Here is a 21,555-nt window from a genome sequence, read left to right as displayed (position 1 = left end):
TGTCATGTATTTGTACTTATAAATCTTATGTAAGTTGTGTCATGGAGAATGATTTAAGTCCTATATTTTTAAACATAGCACAGACTTCAAAGTTCTCTATCTGAATTGCTTGCATAGTACCAAGGCTTAGATAACTGTTTTAACATTTTGTTTATCCTAATGTTAGGAAACAGTGTGCCCTATAGAGGGATTGTGTCTGTGGCAAAAAGGTAACACAGCTGATACAATATTTTAAATAAGGAGCCGTTTCATAACCAGTATACACTGCAAGATTTAAAAACAAGGAGCTTGAAAAGAAAAAGCTTTCTAAAGGATGCTTCTCAAAATTCATAGCTGTAATATGTACAGTTTTTATCTTTTTGATTCTTTCAAAAGTTACTGTTAGGAATTCTGTTAACGTTCCCTTTTAGCTTAACTGTGCAAACTAGCCAAGAACCTGTTTCTGGAGTGGTTCTATATGTATGTTGGGGGAGGGAGTGAGGGAGTTTGGAGGGGTGTGAGGTGGTGGTGGTGGTGTTTTAAAAATACTATTTCTGTTTACCAGTTCATTCAGGTGTGTATTTATTACTGCATATTACAGTATGTGAGCAGTGTCATTCCAATTGTAATGACTGCAAAACTTAGTTACTATGTTCTCTTAGTAGAATATTTACGTAGTGTGCAGCTGCTTTTAAAATATTGCATATGATGCAACGCTAACTTTAGTACTTGCCCAAAATAGGTTATTTTGTAATTGCTTAAAGTCTAGCCTTTGATTTTATATTTATTTCTGTCATTTACTTACTCTCTTTTCAAACAAAAGTCTCCTTGTATGCTGGGAAAGACATGAAAACAGTAGTCTTAGTTGTCAGTGTAGCTTTTTTCTTTTTTTTTCTTTTTTCTCCTCCTTTTTTTTTTTGCCTTCTTCCCTTTCTTGTTCCATTCAACACAGGTTTTTCTTTCTCCTTCTCTGAGACATACTTGAAAAAGTTTTGCTCAGTTTTGTATCATTTCTTCTATCCAGTGAAACTTACTAGGGAAGTTGTGACTGGAAGGTATATTGTCTTATCCTGAATAGTATTCACTAGTGTTTCTGAAACAATTTAAAAATAGCTATATTATTTAATAGACAAAAATTAAATGTAGTAAAGAAATCTTTGTGAGTCAGTACTGCTGTTTGATGAGAAACTACTTTTTGCTGGTTTTGACATTTTGTTTAGCATCAAAAAACTCATTATTTCTCCACTCTACCTCATATAATTTAAACAGTAATAACTTTGGATTTTTTTATAATTTTAAAAGTTGGCTGTTGTTTCTACTTAGTATTTTATCCTGATGCAGATCATGAGCAGACTTTTCTACTAGAAAATGTTAAGTGATATCAGGGACCATCCTTGCCTTTAAAGCAGTAAATATGTCTACACAGTTTGGATGATTTTCCTTTTCTCCATGGCATAGTTTCCCTGATTTTTCACATGAGTACTCCCTTATGGAGTAGAAATGGTATAAGTTTCTCCTCAGACACATTCCAGTCAGTAGATTCATATTATGGAAGAAGGTTTTTAACAGTGAATTTGAGTACTCACCAACAAAGTAGTGTATTTATACATACATTTTCTGTTAACTGATGCAATAACGTACTTTTTCACTGTGTCTTTTTTTCAATGCTTTAACAAGACTGTTTTTGTTTTTTTAAGTTACAAAATACCTGTTCAAGGGATATGCTTAGGTGCATATGCTGTGTGTGCACTAAATTTGACAAAGTTGATTGTGTTGAATACTTGGGATTATCAAAATAGGCACCTCTATTTGTATTGCTTAAAGAAAAACGTTAGAAATTTCTGTACTATATAATAAAATATGTCAGAATAGTATCCAAAGCCATACGTTTCAACATAGTGCTCTGTCTTTGAAGGAATTCAGTGATATTTATTTTGGTGTTCAGTGACCATTAGTGACTTGAAACTCAAGCTATGTTGCATATTCTTTACCTTAAAATAAAATGAGATTATAACAGAATATTTAATAATTACTTGGACTACAGATCTTGTTGAATCTCAAGTTTTGAACTTATATTTGTCTTTAGTGTTTCAGAGTGGGGACAGTGGTGTCCGTACTATGGAACAAGTTGTAAATTCACAACCTGTGCCATTAGAATCTGAATCTAATACTGACAACATGGAAAATAGTTCCCCTGGTAAGTTTTCTTCCTTTTAAATTGTGCATAAATTATGCTTTTACATACATACATACATACATACATACATACATACATACACACACACACACACACACACACACACACACACATACATATATATATAAAAATATATATATATTTTTGGGGGAAGAGTTTGTAGTAGCTGGGGTGTGTTGGCACAGCATTCTATTACATATTTGAATATCTCTGCTATATTCAAAGTAAAGTATTTTACCAGTTACCAGGGCTGTAAAATAAGATGGAGAACTGTGTGTTACTTTGACTGCTGTACTGCATCCTTGTCTGGATAGACACCGTTTATGTTGTTTATCTATTACTACAAAGAAAATAATAACTGCATCAAAAAAATATTTTTCCCTTAGTACTGGTTTAATAAGTATTCCCTTGTGTTTAGCATCAGTTTTGGATGAGAAAGGCGAGCAGAGTAATGAGGAGGAACAAAAAGCTATCAAGCCTACAAGTAAGGAGTTCAAGAAAACCTGGGGTTTTCGAAGGACTACAATTGCTAAGCGAGAAGGTGCAGGAGATATTGATGTGGACTCTAGTGAACAGCCACAACAGCAGCAACAAAGCTTAAACCTCAGACGTAGTGGACGGCAACCAAAGCGAACTGAAAGAGTGGAAGAATTTCTTACAACAGTAAGACGTAGGGGAAGGAGGAATGTTCCTACTGCTCTGGAAGATTCAAGTGAACCAGCTTCCTGTCCAGCTACAGATGCTGAAACTGCCTCAGAAGGTAGTGTAGAGAGTGCTCCAGATATAAAACCTGGAACTCGGAGGAGTAGTGCTAGGAGTTGTAAGGATCAGAAAGGCTCTAAAAACAGACGGGCAAAAGAGGAGGAGGAGGAGGAGGAGGAAGAGGAGGAGGAGGAGGAGGAAGATGATGATTCTTCTGATAGTGATAGTGATGGGTTAACACTGAAGGAACTGCAGAATCGACTAAGAAAGAAGCGGGTTGAGCAAAAACCTGCACAACTGACATTAAAAGAAATACAGAACCGCCTGAGGAAGAAAAATACAGAACAAAATCATTCAGAAACAGTTGATAACCAGGCTGAAAAACAAGTTAAGACTGAACTGCCTCTCAAGCAAGAAGAGCCTGAAACTGCAGACAGCACTGAGGTTGCAAGTCAGGTGGTTGTGTCAGAGGAACACACTGAAGATCTACAGGTTCAAGAGATAAAACCTGCCCTTGGAGCAAAAGGGATCACAAGTGAAGAAACTGAAGAATTCCCCAAAAGCAAGCCTGAGTCTGAGATTTATGACCCCAGTACACTATATTGTATTTGTCGCCAGCCTCATAATAACAGGTAGGAAGAACTTTCAACTGAAAACACAATGCAAGTAATTGGGATTTTTCTGTGATGAAAAACAAACTAGCTGCTAAAGCTTACCTTTTGAGTATATCTAAATAAGCTGTTGGGCTTATATAAATTTGGGGTTTTTTAAAAAAACCAAATGTTTAAAAGAGGGAGAAGGGGGAGATAAACTAATGAGTACAGTACTGAACACTGAGATAGAAAAGCATATTGATATCTTGACAAGGTCTTTAAGGTCTGCTACTTGAAGTATCTGTTGAGTATCATTTCATAATGTTTTGCTGTTGTTTTTTTTTTCAGATTTATGATTTGTTGTGATAGATGTGAGGAATGGTTTCATGGTGACTGTGTGGGTATTTCTGAGGCTCGAGGGCGGCTTTTGGAAAGGAATGGTGAGGACTATATTTGTCCAAACTGCACCATTCTGCAGGGTCAGGATGAGACTATTTCAGAAACAGACCAGCAGGAAGCTAAAGCGAGGCAAGTAAATGTGGATGGCACAGAATTCACAAGCATAGGAACAGTTGAACAAAAGTCTGTTGAGGACCAAGGAATCAAGGGTAGGATTGAAAAAGCTGCAAATCCAAGTGGGAAGAAAAAACTCAAAATATTTCAACCTGTAAGTATTTATTTTAAATGTTTTCTATTTTTTTTATACTTCACTAAGTATATTTGAGAAAATTGGTTGCTTATGTTTGTAAATCTTCTGGATTTGTTTGTTAAAACTAAAAAGGAAGCTGAACAGTCCACTAAATACTGTTATTTAGCAGAAGTATATCTGCAGTTTTATCAGTACAGGAACTATCTATAATTGAGTTTTATTTTAAAATAAGGGATTTACAAGTAATATGTACTATAAGGAAATATTCCATTATTTGATTTCCAAGTAGGAGTTTAAAATACAAAGCATGTAATTAGCTGTTCTTTTCATAAAAATACTTAGAATTCTAGACTGATACATTCTTACTTTAAAAAAATTTTTTTTTGACACTTTCAATGGTTGTGAAACTTCTTACTTAGTATTGGCAAGTGGCTATGTTGGAATTAATTTCAGCTGTTATTACAACCTCTTGTCCTTCCTGCCGATCTTTTTAAGTTCTGATTTTTGTCCTGATGTTCCTTCAAGTTGTTAATACTTAGAGTTTTTTTTTAAACTGCCCTTTGAAACAGTAACATAAAAATACTTACTGGATATTGTTGCCAGTTCTGGCATGGAATGTAAAAGAAACTTAAATTCTGCAATATTAAGTTTCATGCCCAGTTCAAAATATGAGCAGAAAAGCTTCTTCATTTGAATGTACACAAATTTAAAAACTTGGTACCGTAGTGACTGACTTTGTACTGCTAAAGCTACTGTAGTAACACTAGTAACTCGAACATACTCCTTGTCGTCTTAGTATGCCTTGAAGAGCATGTTTTGCATGTTTACTGTCAGCATGCTACAGCTGTTCATGTTTTTTCTGTATGAATTTGTTCATTAGTGCCTAAACTTTAAACTTTGGAGTCATCACTAGGATCGGTCTTACAAGTTTGAGCATAAACTTCTTGGAGAAATTCTTCTATTGGTGTAATACGTTTTTTACTAAGTATTTATCAAATAACACTTCAGTTTACTTAAATACTAGGCTATCTGTATCAACAAAGTGAGTGAGCTTAATATATAAATCAGAACATTAAATGAGCTTAATACATAAGTAATTACTATTGTAAGATAAATGTGTGGAAAAACTTCTCAGAAAAAAAAAAAAAAGTCAAACCTAATTTCAAAGATCTCTGCTGTGTACACTTTTATTTGAAGGCTCAACTTGTTCTGTTGAGTTGGGCCTGCATTTCACTTAGTGTTGGTATTAAGTTCTACTTCTGAATATCTCCAGGTCTTCTTTGTTAACATGTTGGCATGTTACTTGAGTGTGGTAGGCATCTTTCCTTTAGTAAAAGAAAAACAGAAATATCCTCAAGTAACTCATCACCTCTTATGCAAGAATTACATGCATTTTAGATATTTCTTATGGCATTTGGAAAAGTAATAGAACTACCCTCCTTGTGTTTGACAGATACTTTTTGGAAGAACTGAACAGTCAAGTCTGTGTGTTTTATTCCATGCTGTCCCTCATATTTATAAGAAAAGATCCCTTTATAGTTTATATAAACAAGTACCACTTAATCTATGCATAATTGCTCCTTCTGAGCAAAAGATCATTGGTGTTTAGCATGTTGACTTGCTGAAAAAACTCTCTTACACTGACTGAACAGTTTCATTACTCAGTTTATCCCTTAAGTTCCCTCTGTCAGTGTGTTCTCGTACGCTAGTATTCAAAGCACTTTGAGAAAGACTCCTCCTTGCTGTCCGTGCAGCATCTTCTGCAGCAGAGTTTCGGTCTATGGTTAAAGCTGCTAGGATTGTATAGTTACAGACATCAACCATGAAAGTTTTGTTATCATCTTGAGTAACTGCCCCTACTTAGAAGTGACATCTCGGCTGTCTGAGGTATCATGTATTTCCTAGGGAATATAATTGATACTTTTTTTCTTGTACTTCACAGTTAAAGATTATGCTTTAGAATATTTTTCCATGATGTATACACTTTATGTGGAAATCCCAAACACCAGTTTCATCAGATTACAGCACCTAATGCTGAATTACTGACTTTTGATTGAGAAAATAAGCTGTATGAATAACTTCTTAAATGGAAATATTACTGAAAAGCTGTTACTTTGATAATCACAAATTGTGGTTTATTGATTTGAGAAAAGTTGCCTAAAGAAAGTGTGGTTTAGGGAATTAGGTCAGTTGTGTAACACCTTTATGAATGATCTAAAAGAGGGAGCAAGTGAGATTAAGGACATAATACCTATACGTGATGTATTGAAGTGTAAAGAACTTTTAATATTTCTGGACTTTGACCTAATATATTTTATTTCAAGGAATGTGCTATATTTTGAATTTTAACATTGAAGGAGAAGCGCTTAGTATAAAACACTTTGATGTAAATTAAGAATTGAAGGAAAATAATAGATTGCATATGTGAACTTCTTACTGAGTGTGTAAGAAGTATTAAGCAGTGGCAAAATTGTCTAGGAGAATGATGGTGTTCACGTTTGTTGGAGACTTCTAAAACTAAAACTGATAAACTTCTAGAGCAGGGATTATCTGAACACCCAAATAGCTGACTGCTTCCTTCTGCATGCACACATGGCTGGGGACACATGGCTGGTGGTGATATAAGAGCAAAATGCTTTTTAGAACATTTCTTCTTTAGAAAGCAGTTCTGCATTGTTAGGGAGCTCCCTCACATGGTGCAGAGGACCAGAAGAAAGCTTCTGTGTGCTTATGGGATCTGAAAATTTAAGAAGGCCAACCTCCTTTAGTTCACTGCCAGCAGACCAGCCATTTTAGAGTACATTAGTATTTTTAAAAACATTTTTGTCTTTGTGTGGAAAGAGTGAAATCCTTAAAGTTATATGGGTTGTTACGAGTAGTTGCTTCTGGTATCTCAAGATTGAAAATTGTTTTTTAAAATGGCAATTGCTCATGTTACTAACAGTCATAGCTGTAGTCTGCCCGTATGATACATACAGTTTTAGTATTGTAGACATGCAGGTTTTTTGTTGTCTTTCTGAATTTGAACTTGCTCTACTTCAATCTTTAGGTATTTGAAGCTCCTGGTGCGTCAAAGTGCATTGGTCCTGGCTGTTTTAATGTGGCTCTGCCTGATTCTGTGTATTGCAGCAATGACTGCATTCTTAAACATGCTGCAGCCACAATGAAATTTCTAAGTGCAGGCAAAGATGCAAAACCAAAACTTAAAGAGAAGATCAAACCAAAATATGAAAAACCTGGTGTGCCAAAATCTCAACCACAGGTAAGCTTATATTCTTAATTCTGAGCAGTTTTACAGAAACAGTTGTCCTGAAGCACAGTGGCTTGTTCCTCTGCCCTCATTTTTGAGATGGAAATAAAATGGCAAAATTATATATCAAAGAGTTATTTCTTTTTCTTTCTTTTGCCTTTCTTCATGGTAAGACCGTGTTTAATTCTTCTGACTATAAAATGTTTTCCTTTTTATGTTACTTTTTGTGTCATGTCACTTAAAAAAAAAAAAAAAAAAAAAAAAACAACTTATAATTGCCCCTAAGTAGAGATAAGTTATCCAAATGATTTTCTAGATAGCATAATTTTTTTGAAATTATTTTTGGTCATAATTTGGAATTATTATGAATTAATATGTTGCTGCATAGTATGTGTGTTTTGGGAAACAAAAAGATTGCAATTAAATAAAAATAGCCTTCTACATCCTTTTGTTCTTTAGCTTTCCCTTTTGAAACAGCTGTAAAATGGTCAGTAATTTTTCAATCAAAAAAACTTTATAAATACACTTGTTTTGAGTATTTGTTTACCATGCTCTGCTTGTGAAGTTACAAAGTATTATCTTAGCTTTAAAGACTTGAATTTGAAATTATGTAATTTCAAGGCTGTTTATATTAGCTTACTATTAAAATACATTTGTTTACATATGTAAAACTGTGTTTGCAAAATACAATGTTTATGATGAGTATTATTTATTAAGCTTCTTTTAATTATACAGGCAAGTACTAAGCCTCTCTCTGTCCAGAAGAGACCGTTTCCTGAGAAAAAAGAGGGGAACGTGAAGAAGACTGTTTTGACAACTACCAAGACTGAGGCGAATACTCAACCTATCGCTAAAGAGCCAGCATCAGAAAACAGCACACCATCCTGGGCAAGCGATCATAATTACAATGCAGTAAAGCCTGAAAAGACTGCTGCCATTTCATCTTCACTGTTGTTCAAATGTATGTATCGCATAGGGATATTCCTGAATAATCATTTACATTTTCTTTGAATACCCATCCATTCTTGGCTCTGCAACACTAGGGAGTTTAGGTTTTTTGGTTTTTTCCCCCCTTAATATGGCACCAAACTTCTTACCTCCACCTTCAAAGATTCATACATACAGATACACACAAATGGGAGACAATCTTAGAAGTTTTATTTGTATCATACGATAGTTGTATGATTTAATTAGAGCCTGTCAATCCACCCAGCTGATTCCTGGATGCAGACTTCCTGATTAAGTTTTATTTTTTTTTCCTACAAAAGCAATAAGTGTTACTGATATAGAAAAGGTGAGTATCAATACACTTGTGTTAAGTTTAACAAAAAGGCTGCCCGGTGTGCACCTTGTATCAGCAATTGATTGTACTAATCTGAATTGTATTTTTTGTAATTTAGATTTGGCACCTGCCTCTCAGGTCTTGCATTTTCATTGCTAGTGCCGAGAATGAAATCTTCAACGTGGTATCCAACGATACTTTACACTTCTGCAAACAGCTTTTAACTGTCAAGTATATCAAGTTCTTCTTCCTGCTGCTTTTCTTCCTTACATGAAATAATTTAAGGACCATTCTTTACTTTTAATTTTGGGGGGAGGGAGTGCTCTTTTTTTCCTTTCTATTTATATATGTTCATACTTCACACATTATCCACACAAAGAAGGACACATCTTAAGTGGATATTAGGCAGAGATATTGCCTTGCATATTTTTGCAGGTTTTGAATAGCATCACTGTAACTCGTATAAAGGTAAGTAAATACTGCTTTGTAGTCTGAACAAGCCTTTCTGCTCATGACTTTTTCATTGATGCCAGCTGAGTAGTTATAGTGCAGTGATGGAACTTCAAATTAAATTTTTCCTTTCACATGTACAATACACATGACCTAGTATCTAGTATTTTCTCACTTGTGAATTCAGAAGTTCGGTTCTCCTAGCTTTCTTTACCACACTTTAGTCAGTTTTACACTTTATTTTCAAAAATGAGTCTAGTTACTGAACACTTAAGTATCGGTTACTTTTTTATACAAAATTTATAACAATGTAGATTTAGGATTAGAATTTTAAAACAATTCCGTTTTTAAACATTGAGAGAGCACAAGCTACCCTAAATTGCTCAGTTTATTGTAGTACATGTTAGCCTTACTAAACATATTCTAATTGTATTTGCCCACATGAAATAATTATCATTTAAATTTAAGTATTGTGTGTATATTCTACTGAGACTTTTAGATCTATAGCCTTCGTGTATGTTTATTCTTGTATTAATGATTTGGGACCTGTGCCCTTTATTTTTAGTGAACATTTAAAATAGTTATTTTTACAAACCTACATTTTAAGCTTTTTTAAAGAATGTGTAGCTTTTTTATCGGAAGTCCTAGCATTTTAAACATAACTGAAAATTAAGAGAAAAGCCTTAAACGGAATTACATGCTCTTATTTGACCTGTCAAATTTTTATCTCAATACAGCCTTCTGTAAGCCTATCTACAGCATAACTGTATCATTTAATCTTCTCATTGATACAGTTTATTTTTTTTTCTAGGAGACAGAAATACAGGTTTAGGGGATGATTTTTGTTTAGGCACATCAAATTACTTTTAAAAGTTACGTCACTGGAGGTTATACGGATTTTATCAATTCCAGTAGAAAATTAGATTCCTCTAATTGAACTAGTTAAAACAGTGAAAAGTCTATGTGTATACTAGGCTATAATAATGAATACAAAACAACTTAGTTTGTGTGATGAAGAATTCTCATATCAAATGAGAGGAAGAACTTCAGGTTGCTGTTACTAAGGTAAGTTCTACTAATATGTGGGGATTCTGCTATTATTAAATTACAAGATAAATTTTTTGTTTATTTGTGGAAAAAGATGGTCCTGCATTTTTGTTGGATAGGTTTGAGCTATGTCTTTCTCAGAAGCTGCTATTGCATCTTCTCTAGAGTATTCTACAAGACTTTATTTAGAAAATTTTTATATATTCAAAATATAGAAGCGGGGCATTATGGAAGTTGGTGAGAGTCCTCTGACTTCAGATATCTGAAAGTTAGAGCTCTAAGTCTGAGCTGGTCTGCAGAGAGAAAGAAACACCTGAATAGGCAAAATTGTAATCTGTTTTGGATACTGATCTTAGAACAAGGTGACTAGTTCTTTAGTAATGCCCGTTTCTGAACACGGATTATAAGAGGCATTCAAGATGACTGGTTCAGATTTCTAGGTGTTCTGTGTTTGGGCTAAAGTTTGCCTTGAGGGAGCTAAGCATGATATTGTTCCATACACGATATTTTCTAAATACCACCTACGTTTTCCACAGCCGAACACCATGTTCTGCAAATCCTTGTTTGTGTGACTAAGCAAACATGAGGCCTTTTAGGAACTAAGTAAACTTACTGTGATTTGCAGAGTTACTCTCTCTAATACTCATACCAGCGATCTTTTTACTATTTGCTTGTGCACCCACACGTACACTCTTTTGAAGTATATGATTGATTTCTATATATATAAAATCTAATTTATGCACTATTGTCCTAGCTGCCAGATGCAAGATTTTGATGTTCTTACATATGGTAGTAGTTCTGTTAAGTAGAAGGAAGAAAATTCCACTCTTAAAAATATATGGGGTGATAGGGGCATGTAGTATATTTGCATACCAATCCTTCACCCAAGGCACTCCCGATTTTCTTTCGCCTCCATCTATTTTTCATTAAAAGCAAAGCAAAGGGATTTTGGGCAAGTAGTATGCAACTATATATAACAATGACTTTTTTTCTGCATGTTATCACAATAGTTGGTGCTTTTTTTTTTTCTTCCTACTTTTTTGGTGACTTAGGGCCCTACTTGAAGAAGTTTTGTACACCAAAACCTGAAGCCTGATTATTGACTTACACCATCTAACACCTTGATGTTCCCAGTAAAAATGATCCTATTTATTAGTTTAATTCCTAGGAGTGGACATACTCATTTATCAATGTATGTTCAAGATATTAAGCACAAATAGTTTTTAAATTGTAGACAGTATTTGAAATAGCTAATTAGGAGCAAATTAGGCATGCATCACACTTTCAAAAATGTGGCCTTTAATTTCATTAAGAAAATTGGTATTCATTTAGTCTGCAATACTTCACTTCTATATTGAATTTCAAAAGTTACCCTAGCTTTCAAATTGATACAAGTATATGGATCGTTGAGGTTTAGGAACAGACAATGTGATTGTTCAAAGATTCAAGTTGTGATGCATGTCTTGAATTTGTCATGTGAGCCAATCATAATTATTTAGGGCATGTTTAAGGAGACATAAAATTAGTCACAAGAGAAAAACAGACTGAACCATTTATCCAAAAGTATCTTTTAGATGTGTGAGGGGAAACACCACCCAAAATGACTTGTTATACTCATACAAAATGGAAATGTTTAACATACATCTTATAATAATAGAAAGTATTATTTTTAATTATAATTGAGGACAAACTTTATAATTAATGCAATAGAAACACATTTATCCCCAAATATTGAAATCCTACCCTTCAAAATTTTTGACATTAGAAATAAGGAACCACAAAAGCAGTTTACATCAGCTGCTTGTTTGACTCTACCGAGAGCTTTTATAGTTTTAATTTTATACTAACTAATATCACTCACTGCATTTTAAAGAATTAAAATAGAAATAAAACTTCCATGAAGAAACGATATATGCCTGTATTGTCACTGCTGCCCTTTAAAAGGAAGGGGGAAGTTCTGGCAGTGGAGAGTGCAACTGCAAACCCAGTGACACTGTTAAATCCTAAAAGTTATTAGCAAGTTGTAAATTAAGCATGTATTTTTAAGTGTGACATGCCCCTCAGTGTAACGAAAAACTGGGCAGAACGGAATCATAAGAAAACACACTGCAGTCAGCCTTTGGCCACGTGAAGGATCCTTAAACAGGAAATACATGTGAAAGATGTCTGGATCCGTTCCTCTCCCTGCACACACACACACGCACGCTTTCAAAAAGCCTGCACTGCTCGCTCTTCTATTTTTAAGCAAAGATGGAATATTTAAGTTCTTCTGTCAAGTGTTCTAGGCTACTCTTAGTGCCTGTCTAGGTTTCTAAAAGATAATTGCTAGAGAGGGAGATATATTTTTTTAAAAGATTTAATAATGAACTGATGGGATGTCAGTTTTCTGTTTTTGATTTGAGACCCTCACATTTCAAGTGTATTAGGAACACAGCACTTCAAATTTCAATCCTTCTCTTTAATATTAAAAAAGTATTCTGAAGGATTTAGAGAACTTCTGTCTCTTTTCAGCTAATTAGCTAATTACACATTACTGTAGAAGAAAAAATCTCTGGCGAAAATGCATTGAGTGAATTTACGAAACAGAAAACAGCACAGAGCAGATTTGATACAACCAGATACTGACCAAAAATGCCACTAACGAACAGCAAGTTTCTTGTTAGCAATGGCTAGTAAGTACAAAAAATAGATCAGCCAAATACGACATTATTTTCTTTTAAAAAAGAAAAACAAAGTACCACCCTGCATGTAGAGTGAGCATGATAGCTCACCATTTCCCAGGAAAGGCAATTACATTGCTTCATTAGCAGTTCAAAAATCACTGCTCTGTCAAAGGAAACCTTTCCTCATCTGTGAAGGAACGGTTGGACTGCCTGCTGGTACAGAGGTTTATCAGCAATACCAGCATATATGTGTCTGAAGCACTTCAGTGCAAGTTTTCTGATTGATAGAAGAACACTTGAGAGTTTTTTGGGTCGTGTCTACCCCCCCCCCCCCAATTTGTTCTTCCTGTCTCTCTTTTGGCAGTTCTTAATTGCCAAGTAGAAGTCAGGAGCAAATATTCACTAGTTTTAGAATAGAAAGTAAGCCTAAGAGAGGGGAAGAAGATAAAAGTTTGCAGTATCCTGATTTTTAAACTAGCCAGCCTTACGGGCATTGAGTAGGCATATCAGTTCCTTCAGTCTTTATTGACGTTCAGTTAACGTCTCATATTAGACTTGAATATAGGAACTGATTGTTCACTCAACTAAGGTATTAAAGTAGTTTCAAGATCCTAAATATCTGCAGTTATTGATTAGCACAACTAAATACACAAGATAGTGAAGAGATTTTATATTTAGCGTGTAATTTTTATCTTACGCATCTTACTATTGTTTTTGGAGTAAAATTTCATGAGTAAAAAGCAGTTTTTGGTGATACAAAACCAATACACTTTTATTTACTTAGCTGCAGATAGCTGTATCCGAAGGTAGTTATAGCCTTTCATTATAATATTATATTTGGTAATAATAATTCACAGAAATTGTTAATGAGTGCGACTTTGAAGCAGAAAGGTTTCTTTGAGCTGATGAAATGGAAGATCTGTCACACCTCTCCTCCTGGTCCACGGCAGTGAGTTAGGGGGAGGCAGCTTTATGCTGCCACCTACTGGGAAGCGAGGAGGCCAGATTTAGAGCGTGCCAGCTCTGACCATAAGTTTAATTTTGATACTCCCTTTCATTTTCTTCATTTTTTTTCTCTAGCTCAACTTCTCTACATCCAAGACCTATTCACAGACTGAATAGTGCTTGCTTGTACAGTTACATGATTCCAGTATAAAGGGCACCTGGGCTGCTTTGTTACTACACACCTATAACAAAATTTGGAGGCTTTGTCAAGGGAATACAGTTAACCACGTGAGCCTGTGATCAGAAAATGTGATGTGTTTACAAAAATGGATTATAGCCTATTATAGCCTGCATCATTTATGTAGTTTTTCTTTTGTGATTTTTTTCTTTTTTTTTTTTAATAATAGAGCCCTAAGGTAGGGAAAACAGGCAGTACACCACTATAAAGAGTGCATGAGAAAAATATGGTGTACTAAAGACCGAAAGAGTTATGGCTCAGGATGTAGATGAGAGTAGGAATGAGAGAATGAAAGTTTAAAGCTGTAAATACTACTGTGAAAAGAAAAACTAAGGCCATTTCTGCACACAGCCTGATGCCTCGTTAATGCTTCTTTCCAGGCAAGATTACTGCCATCTTAAGTTGTGACTCTTAAATTGAGAGCAGTGTGTATGGACACGCTGGTATTGGTTCAACATAACAGTTAGAAAAGTATTCAACCTAAACTGAGGAGTTTTTCTTAACTGTTGAATATACTTGTCTGCAAAGATTGATTGTGGTTGAACCAGATGCCTTTATTTTAGCTGGAGTACTCCCCCACAGGATAAACTAGCTTGTGCTGAGTTCCATACTGCTGTAACTAAAACCTGAAACAGATCCTTGAAAGCTGTGATATCTTTGCTTTATGCTGTAGTCTGCAAAGTGGACCTATACTAAGAGATACTAAGCGCTGACTAGTACCTGGGGGAATAAAAGGAACTATGTATTTTATATCATTAGCAATTTTCTGTGGCACATTATTGCTATATATTTAGATCTAGACTTAATTCTGCGTAAGGACAGCTTTCAAAAAGGCTGCTGAGGGACCAAATGATGGTCAGAATACCTAAGGTGACCCTGCCAGAGCTTCTGAAAAATTCACATGGGAGACCTGCCTTTGGAAAGAGTATAGCACAGGAGTGGCTGGCTAGTGCAGCTCCAGTGCTGAACAAGAGTGGCAGGGGACCATGCTGGGTGACCGGAAGCCTGGCTGTGCAATAAGGCAGACCGATAGTGGCTGCTGGAGCCAACATACCCTGGGACCCAGCCTATTAAAAGGAGCAGTGGGATCCTTGGGGAGCGATTATCATCTGCCTGTGAACTACTGGAGCTCCCCTTCTCTGCTCTACAGGTATGTTACATGTGTCCTGTGGCTCAGCCACATGAAGATACTTGCCATGTGTCTTGGGTTAGGAAAGCTGGTCCCTCCTCCTAGCACATTTCATATATTGTGTTTCAAGCACCTACCACCCCTGTGGTGCTTGGACAACAAAAAGCCAGCGCTCTTGTCATGATGGGGATTTGGCTCCAGTATGAGGAACCCTTCAGAGGGGAAGGGATGGGGAGGGGAGAAATCTGGTACAATTTTTGAATGCAGTATGGCTTTTAGGGTGGTTTACCTCTTGTCGTTGAAACTGAAAGTGATGAAAGTTTGATTAAAAAAGACTCACCACCCTCTATTGCTGTTTTGCTTTCTTTTACTAATATTACTTTAGTTCTCTGAAATTGCTCACTTGCCTGCATAGCCAGTGAAAAAGGTCTTTCTCTGCTAGTCCCCAAATAAAAGGGGTTTTTTGAGGTGAACTCTTGTCCTTTGGAGTCAAGTTTTGCTGCTGATCTTGGTGCTGATGGTTCACTGTGTCCGAGCTGTACTGAACTTGGAACCTGAAGATGGCCAGTCCCTGCAAGGAATGATGATATCCAGAAATGGTTCTGAAAAATAAGGAGCCTGTTTTATTATGGTGGACACTGCCACTGTTTCACTCAGGAGGGGAATAGCTGCCAAAGATGTAGTTACCTAATGTAGATGAGATAAATTACTATAGTGTCGTGTAGTTTAAAACAGAAGAAGCTTTTCCTATTTGTGCTACAGATTTGCGTGAGCATTGCTACAGTGTTGACTTGAATGCAAACAAATTACCACTGTAGGAAAGGCTGTTGTCTAGAGGTTTCTTAATTAACTTTAAAACCAAATTTACTTTCTCTGTGTGCCTGAATATAAAGACTTAGCGCACACAATGCAGCTTAATTATGAGCTGCTTACTGTGGTGTAGATTAGAACTGATAGAGGCTTTTTAAGGGAAGCAATAGGGCAGGAGGCACACGTCTTAAATAATAGTTTTTAATAATAAAGTTTTATTTGGTCTCGAAAGTGGAAACTGACCCAGATCTACAAGTTGTTACATAGACAATTAGTAGTGAGAACTAACATTGAAATCTATCCAAAAACAGTTAAACATGCTTGAATGATTTAGAACTAATGCTAAACTGTCTTTGTGAGAAATGACAAAAAGACTGGCAAAAACAGGCTTCAGGAAAGCAACAGTTGAATGGCCACGGAGTTGAAGCGGTTTCGAACTGCACCTCACCTTCACAGCCTTGGGCATTGAATGCTCAGTGCCACAAGAGGGTGCTTCAGTGGCACCTAACAGGCTTGGCTCTTCGACAAGTGTGAGGCTCTGAGATGTCAGGCATGCATCCCAGCACTGAGACTATGCAAAGGCTACTCTTGAGGAACTTCTCTGAACTGGTAAGTAACTTCCCATTGTGGAGTGCTTTATAACTGACATCTAAAGCACCAGCTCACCCATGTTTTTGTTCGGTTTTTAATCAGATGATGCATTGTCAGGTTTCACTTCTAAAAACTCTTGGCTGAGAGTTCTGTAACAGCCTCTGCATTGGGGTGGGAGAGTTAGTTCAGCTGTTGATTATTCCTTTCGCTAGTCGTCATGCAGAAAGTGGTCATACCGCAGCTGCGTCATGTAACTCCATATGAGACCGCCTGAGGTTGAGTGGCAAAGGGATGCTGTTACAAAACCCTGCCGTTTTACGTTTAGCTGAGGCATCCTGCCCATCCTTTGTTTAAACAGTTCTTCCAAAGAGAACTGCTGTTCCTAAATTTTCAATACTGGCAAACATATTGCTATATTTCTTCTTCTCCAAGCAAAAAGGTTGTCCTTTTCTACTATGTGATACATGTCAGAATGGGCTGACCTCACCTTCTGTAACGTTCAGGCTGGACAGCTGCAGCACGCTGAAGCAGTTGCACAGAGAAGCTGACAGTGCAGCTACCTACTTCTGAGCAAGATGGAGCAGCAGGACCACATGAAACTCCACAGTACAGTCTGCTAGCCAGTTCTTGAGTGACACTCAAAGTGCTGGTTATTTTTTGTGATTTCAAAATAATTACTGGTTCTGTCAGTCCTGTCAGAATACTCCTGTATTCGTATCAGACCCTTATAGGGTTTAGGTGACCTTAAAGGCCAGTGCTGTTTGCTTTCCTTGGAGGTTAGCTCTTTTCAAAATACACATTACTCAGCCCTAGCCTTTGCACAGGGGTACCTTCTAATCCATATCTTTGCTTTTTAAAAGCAGCAGAACTATGCTAGTGTAGTGAATTTGCTCCCTCTAATCTAATCCATAGATTTCTTTCTTTTTTGAAAAGGGCATCTAATCCTTTTAAGTGTAGTAAGTGATCCACTTTAAAAGGTAGATCACTAGTTGCTATACTCTGCTACTTAGATTTTATTGTTCATATTGTAGATTTTTACCAAAATTACTGCTCAAATTACTGAATAGTAATTGACTACAACTTTGTTGCTGCCACAAGAATGTGTATGCAATGTGTTCATTTGAAATATTTTGGCAAGGGAGAAGGGAGAATCAAAGTATTTGTAGAATACCAACATGCTTCAGCAGTTTTCATGTGTCAGTCGTGTAAATGTTCATTAACCTGAAAGGTTAGAGCTTCTGAACTGTTAAGATTAGTGATACCACACTCAGTTATGTAAATGCGTACACTGTCAAAAGTGCTATGCAAGCTGAAGATGCACCCGTCAACCTGTTCCCTGTCCCCCCTGCCCGTCATGCACACTTCCTTAAGGGATCTTTTAGCATGAAAAAAAAATACAGAAAGTGTAGACAAGCAAGGGGGAGAGTGACCCAGGGAAACTTTGAGAGTATTAGACACCAGAGGCAATAGTTCTGATCTATTAATAGCCTTATGCTAAGTTTCTTAATTCTCTGGTTAAACTTCTCATCATTAGTAGTATATAACAATCAACTTGCATGACTGCAAGACATTTTTCACAATCTTTAATAGTGTTCTGAACTATTAGTTGCAATATTTAATTTCTCATTGCAAAGATGTTTTGAAAAAGATTGTGCCCAACACTCATCATTGCAGAACAGATTTTGCATATAACTGCATACAGCTTATTTACAGCACATCTTAAAACTTTAAGCATTAACTAGAGCAAAAAATGAGCTTACAGGACTATAATTCAGAAAACTTCAAGCATAGCAACAAGAATAGCACACTTTTTATTCAGGTGTTTAAGAAGTGCAATAGCTAGGTGATGTCACCAACAAAATAACCCCTCACAAATGAAATAGTTTAAATTGAGATTATTTTGTGGGGTGCTTGGTGGGGGGAGGAGGGGAGAATAATTTTCTAAAGCTGCTATTCCAAAGTAAGGGAGATGATGTGGGAGGGAATGAGGGAAGAACCAGAACAGAGTTACATGCTATCTAGACATATTTTTGAGAGTTCCTAGGAAGAACAGTTTCATTCTGATAATTTTCATGGTGGTGGTGCAAAACACCTCTCAGTATAGGTGAGGCTTGTTGATATGAATGCATCCTCCAAGTCCTTCACACAAAAGTGGATGGTGCTATGCTGTGAAAATGATCCTCAAGCCTCAACAACCATATTACAATGCTGAAACATTAATGTTGAGTCCCATGAAAGTGAAGTTTATTTTACTAACACGCATCCAAAAAGCTGACACTGTAACAGTAGACAATATTGCAGTTAGGTTGTCTTCCACTTACGGAATTTCACTCTTTTCTTCGTGCTGTAATATTTGACTTGGCTTTAAATTGGAACTTCCTTAGGGGAAGGGTTCTGTAGCTATCTGATGTCTAGTGGGAGAGATCAGAGTTAAGCTTGTTGTGGACATATTATAGTAATGCTATTTCTTAAGCTCCACAAGGATGGTGGTTATTTCTGCCTAAGGATTCATCTGTGGGTCTCTGGAGAGGAGTTGACTTAGTAGCTCCAACTGTACCTCTCAGTCTTTAGCATGTGCCTCTTTTCAGTCACTAAGAATCCTTTTGCTGTCCTCTTCATAAGTTGTGCCCAGGACAAAGTAGGGGAAGTGGCATTTCTTCGCACATTATTACTGTTCCTGACATCAAGTGAGGGGAGGTGTACCTACATGTTCAGAAGTGCTGGAATAGAAACACCAGGTGCCTCCTCCTAGCACTGATCTATCTTCTGTGGTGAAACTATCCCTATTCTTTTAGGCTGGATAAATGTAACATTCTAGAGATGTCTTTATGCTTTTATTTTAAAATGTATTTGAGAGTTTTTATCATCAGTACACTGGAGCTAGCACTGAAAGAGCTGGAAGCATCACAGTATAAAATACAATGGCCAATATGTGTAGGAGGCATTGACTGCATCTTCCCTTACAGTCGTTCATGAACAGCACGCGCAAAATGACCTCAGACTTCCACTCTGAGACAATACCTGTTCTGTTACATGTCTCATCAGTTTGCTGACCAACTGTAACCTCTATTCTGAAATTAAGTTCCACATGTGCGGCTGGCATTTTGCTCCCTGAGAAAAGTACACACACTTACCACAGTTTTATTTGTCAGAAGATGGTGTGAGACTTGGGGTGTGGTTTCACATTGTAGCCAGGTCTATCAAATAGCAAGCTGCCACCAGAAGAGGCAATCCTGCTCCTTCCCCAGGTTTGGCTGTGTGCTCCTAGCTTCCCGTGCTTTGCACCTAAGACCCATGCAACAACAGAGAGAGATGGTTCAGCTGGATGATCTGGCAGAAGACTAATCCCTGTCAGTAAAAACATAAATGTGGTGGAGCAAAAGTTTTGCAGGCCCACTGTCAAATTAAGATAATGAATTTCTTTTAAGATTGAGTTTGTCTGCTGATATGAAAGGTTATGTGCACACGTAGGGTTTTAAGGCCCTTGACGCTTTGTCAAAATAATGTACACCATTTGACTCAGTCCTCCAAATACCATACTGTGATACCCTGTAAGTTTGAGAAGATAGTTCATACTCTTTTTGAGACCTTGAATAACCTGTGTATGATTGAATTAGTTATTAGTATACAAAGCCTGAACTGCAGAAAAAAACGCCAAGTTCTGTAATCAATAAGTACTACCAGATAGACAATTTTAGCTGGTATAGGATGTTACTGTAGTTTACTGAATTGTTAAACTTTAATGAAGCTTATCAAATATTTTCATGTTTTCTATTGACTACTGAAATGTAGAAGTACATGCCTTTCTAAGTAGTCATAAGGCCAACTTGTAGAATAACGGATGCTTCTGCATCTTTTGTCTTAAACTCTTATTGATTCTGCTCTGCTTCGGCAGAAGTAGGAACCTCTAGCTGTGTTTCTGTTTGTACCTCTTTTTTCCCCCTTATTTTTTTCTTAACATATTCTTACTATGATTTAACTGTTGCTTGTAACATAGGCTTTTGTTATGACTATCTTGTTAATATATACCACATTTATGCTATTTTTAGTTTTACTGATGAAGTACTTTGAACTAATCACTAAAAAGATACAGAATGGAGGATTAAATTTAACTTTAGAATTTCATACTACTTCTGCAAACCAAAAGAGCTAAATATTTTAGCACTGAGGACTCAATTTTACTGTTGGCATTTTGAAACCAGAGATGTGCCATCCTTCCCTTTTGTAGTGAGTCACAGAAAAGTGCTTCTGTCCTACCTGACTGAAAAGATAAAAATCTGTTATACAATAAACCACGGAAGAGAATGGAGGTTTTGGATATTTAATTTTCTGTCTGCTCAAAACTATTAACTCAAACAAAGTACTTTGACTTTTTGCCTCTGTTAAGTTTCAGGGTGCTCAATTTGACCAAGTCAGAACAACAGAAATAGTTCCTGGTCTCTCTTCCCAGCATTTTTATTCTTAGAAACAGTATCTCTGCATTATTGGAAAAAACATCCTGACAAATAATACAGTGTTAGTGGTAGACTTCGGGGAGGGGGAAGAAATGAGAGGAATCTCTATGCATTACACTGAAGATGTGTCTAGCTCGGTGTTCAATCTCTGATAGTAACCAAGAGCTGTATCTAGAGAGGAGTGTGGGAATAGTGTGAGAAAAATCATTTTATTCTACTTCATGGCAAAATCTTGAAATTCTTTGTAATTATTTAATGTATTATATCAGTTGTTTCACTTTAATCTCATTCAGAAAAATTCAGGAAAATGTCCACTTGGAATATAATTTTAGACAAAACAGGATAAATTTATAGTGTTTGTTACTCTTCTGGGTTCTTCTGTTTGTGTTCCAATAGAAGTTCACTACACACCCTCAAACTTAGCCCTACAGAAGTTCAGGTAGAGCATTGCTCCTCAGTTCATCTTAGTAGCAGTTTCTGTATACTAGTAATAGGACACAGTTTAATCAATTTAATGGAGCTCTGAGCTGTGGTGTGTGTGTGGTGTGTGTTTCTTTTCTTTCTCTCTCTCTCTCT

General features: G+C 36.4%; 1 protein-coding gene across 3 annotated transcripts in view; it reads left to right on the top strand.

The window, feature by feature from the left end:
* Window positions 1–21,555, top strand: part of DIDO1 (death inducer-obliterator 1) — a 58,201-nt gene that overhangs the window by 15,141 nt on the left and 21,505 nt on the right. For all 3 annotated transcript variants that reach the window (XM_085314168.1, XM_085314170.1, XM_085314169.1), the window contains 5 exons: window positions 2,066–2,176; window positions 2,595–3,510; window positions 3,820–4,138; window positions 7,170–7,382; window positions 8,106–8,331. In XM_085314168.1, the coding sequence (XP_085170294.1) occupies window positions 2,066–2,176; window positions 2,595–3,510; window positions 3,820–4,138; window positions 7,170–7,382; window positions 8,106–8,331 (1,785 nt within the window). The remainder of the gene's footprint in view (window positions 1–2,065; window positions 2,177–2,594; window positions 3,511–3,819; window positions 4,139–7,169; window positions 7,383–8,105; window positions 8,332–21,555) is intronic.

The sequence above is a fragment of the Rhea americana genome, unplaced genomic scaffold (assembly GCF_003343005.1).
Source record: "Rhea americana isolate MKP2758 unplaced genomic scaffold, rheAme1 scaffold_4, whole genome shotgun sequence".
Taxonomy (NCBI): domain Eukaryota; kingdom Metazoa; phylum Chordata; class Aves; order Rheiformes; family Rheidae; genus Rhea; species Rhea americana.
Note: the sequence above shows the minus strand (reverse complement) of the source record. Positions and strands in the feature narration are given on the sequence as shown.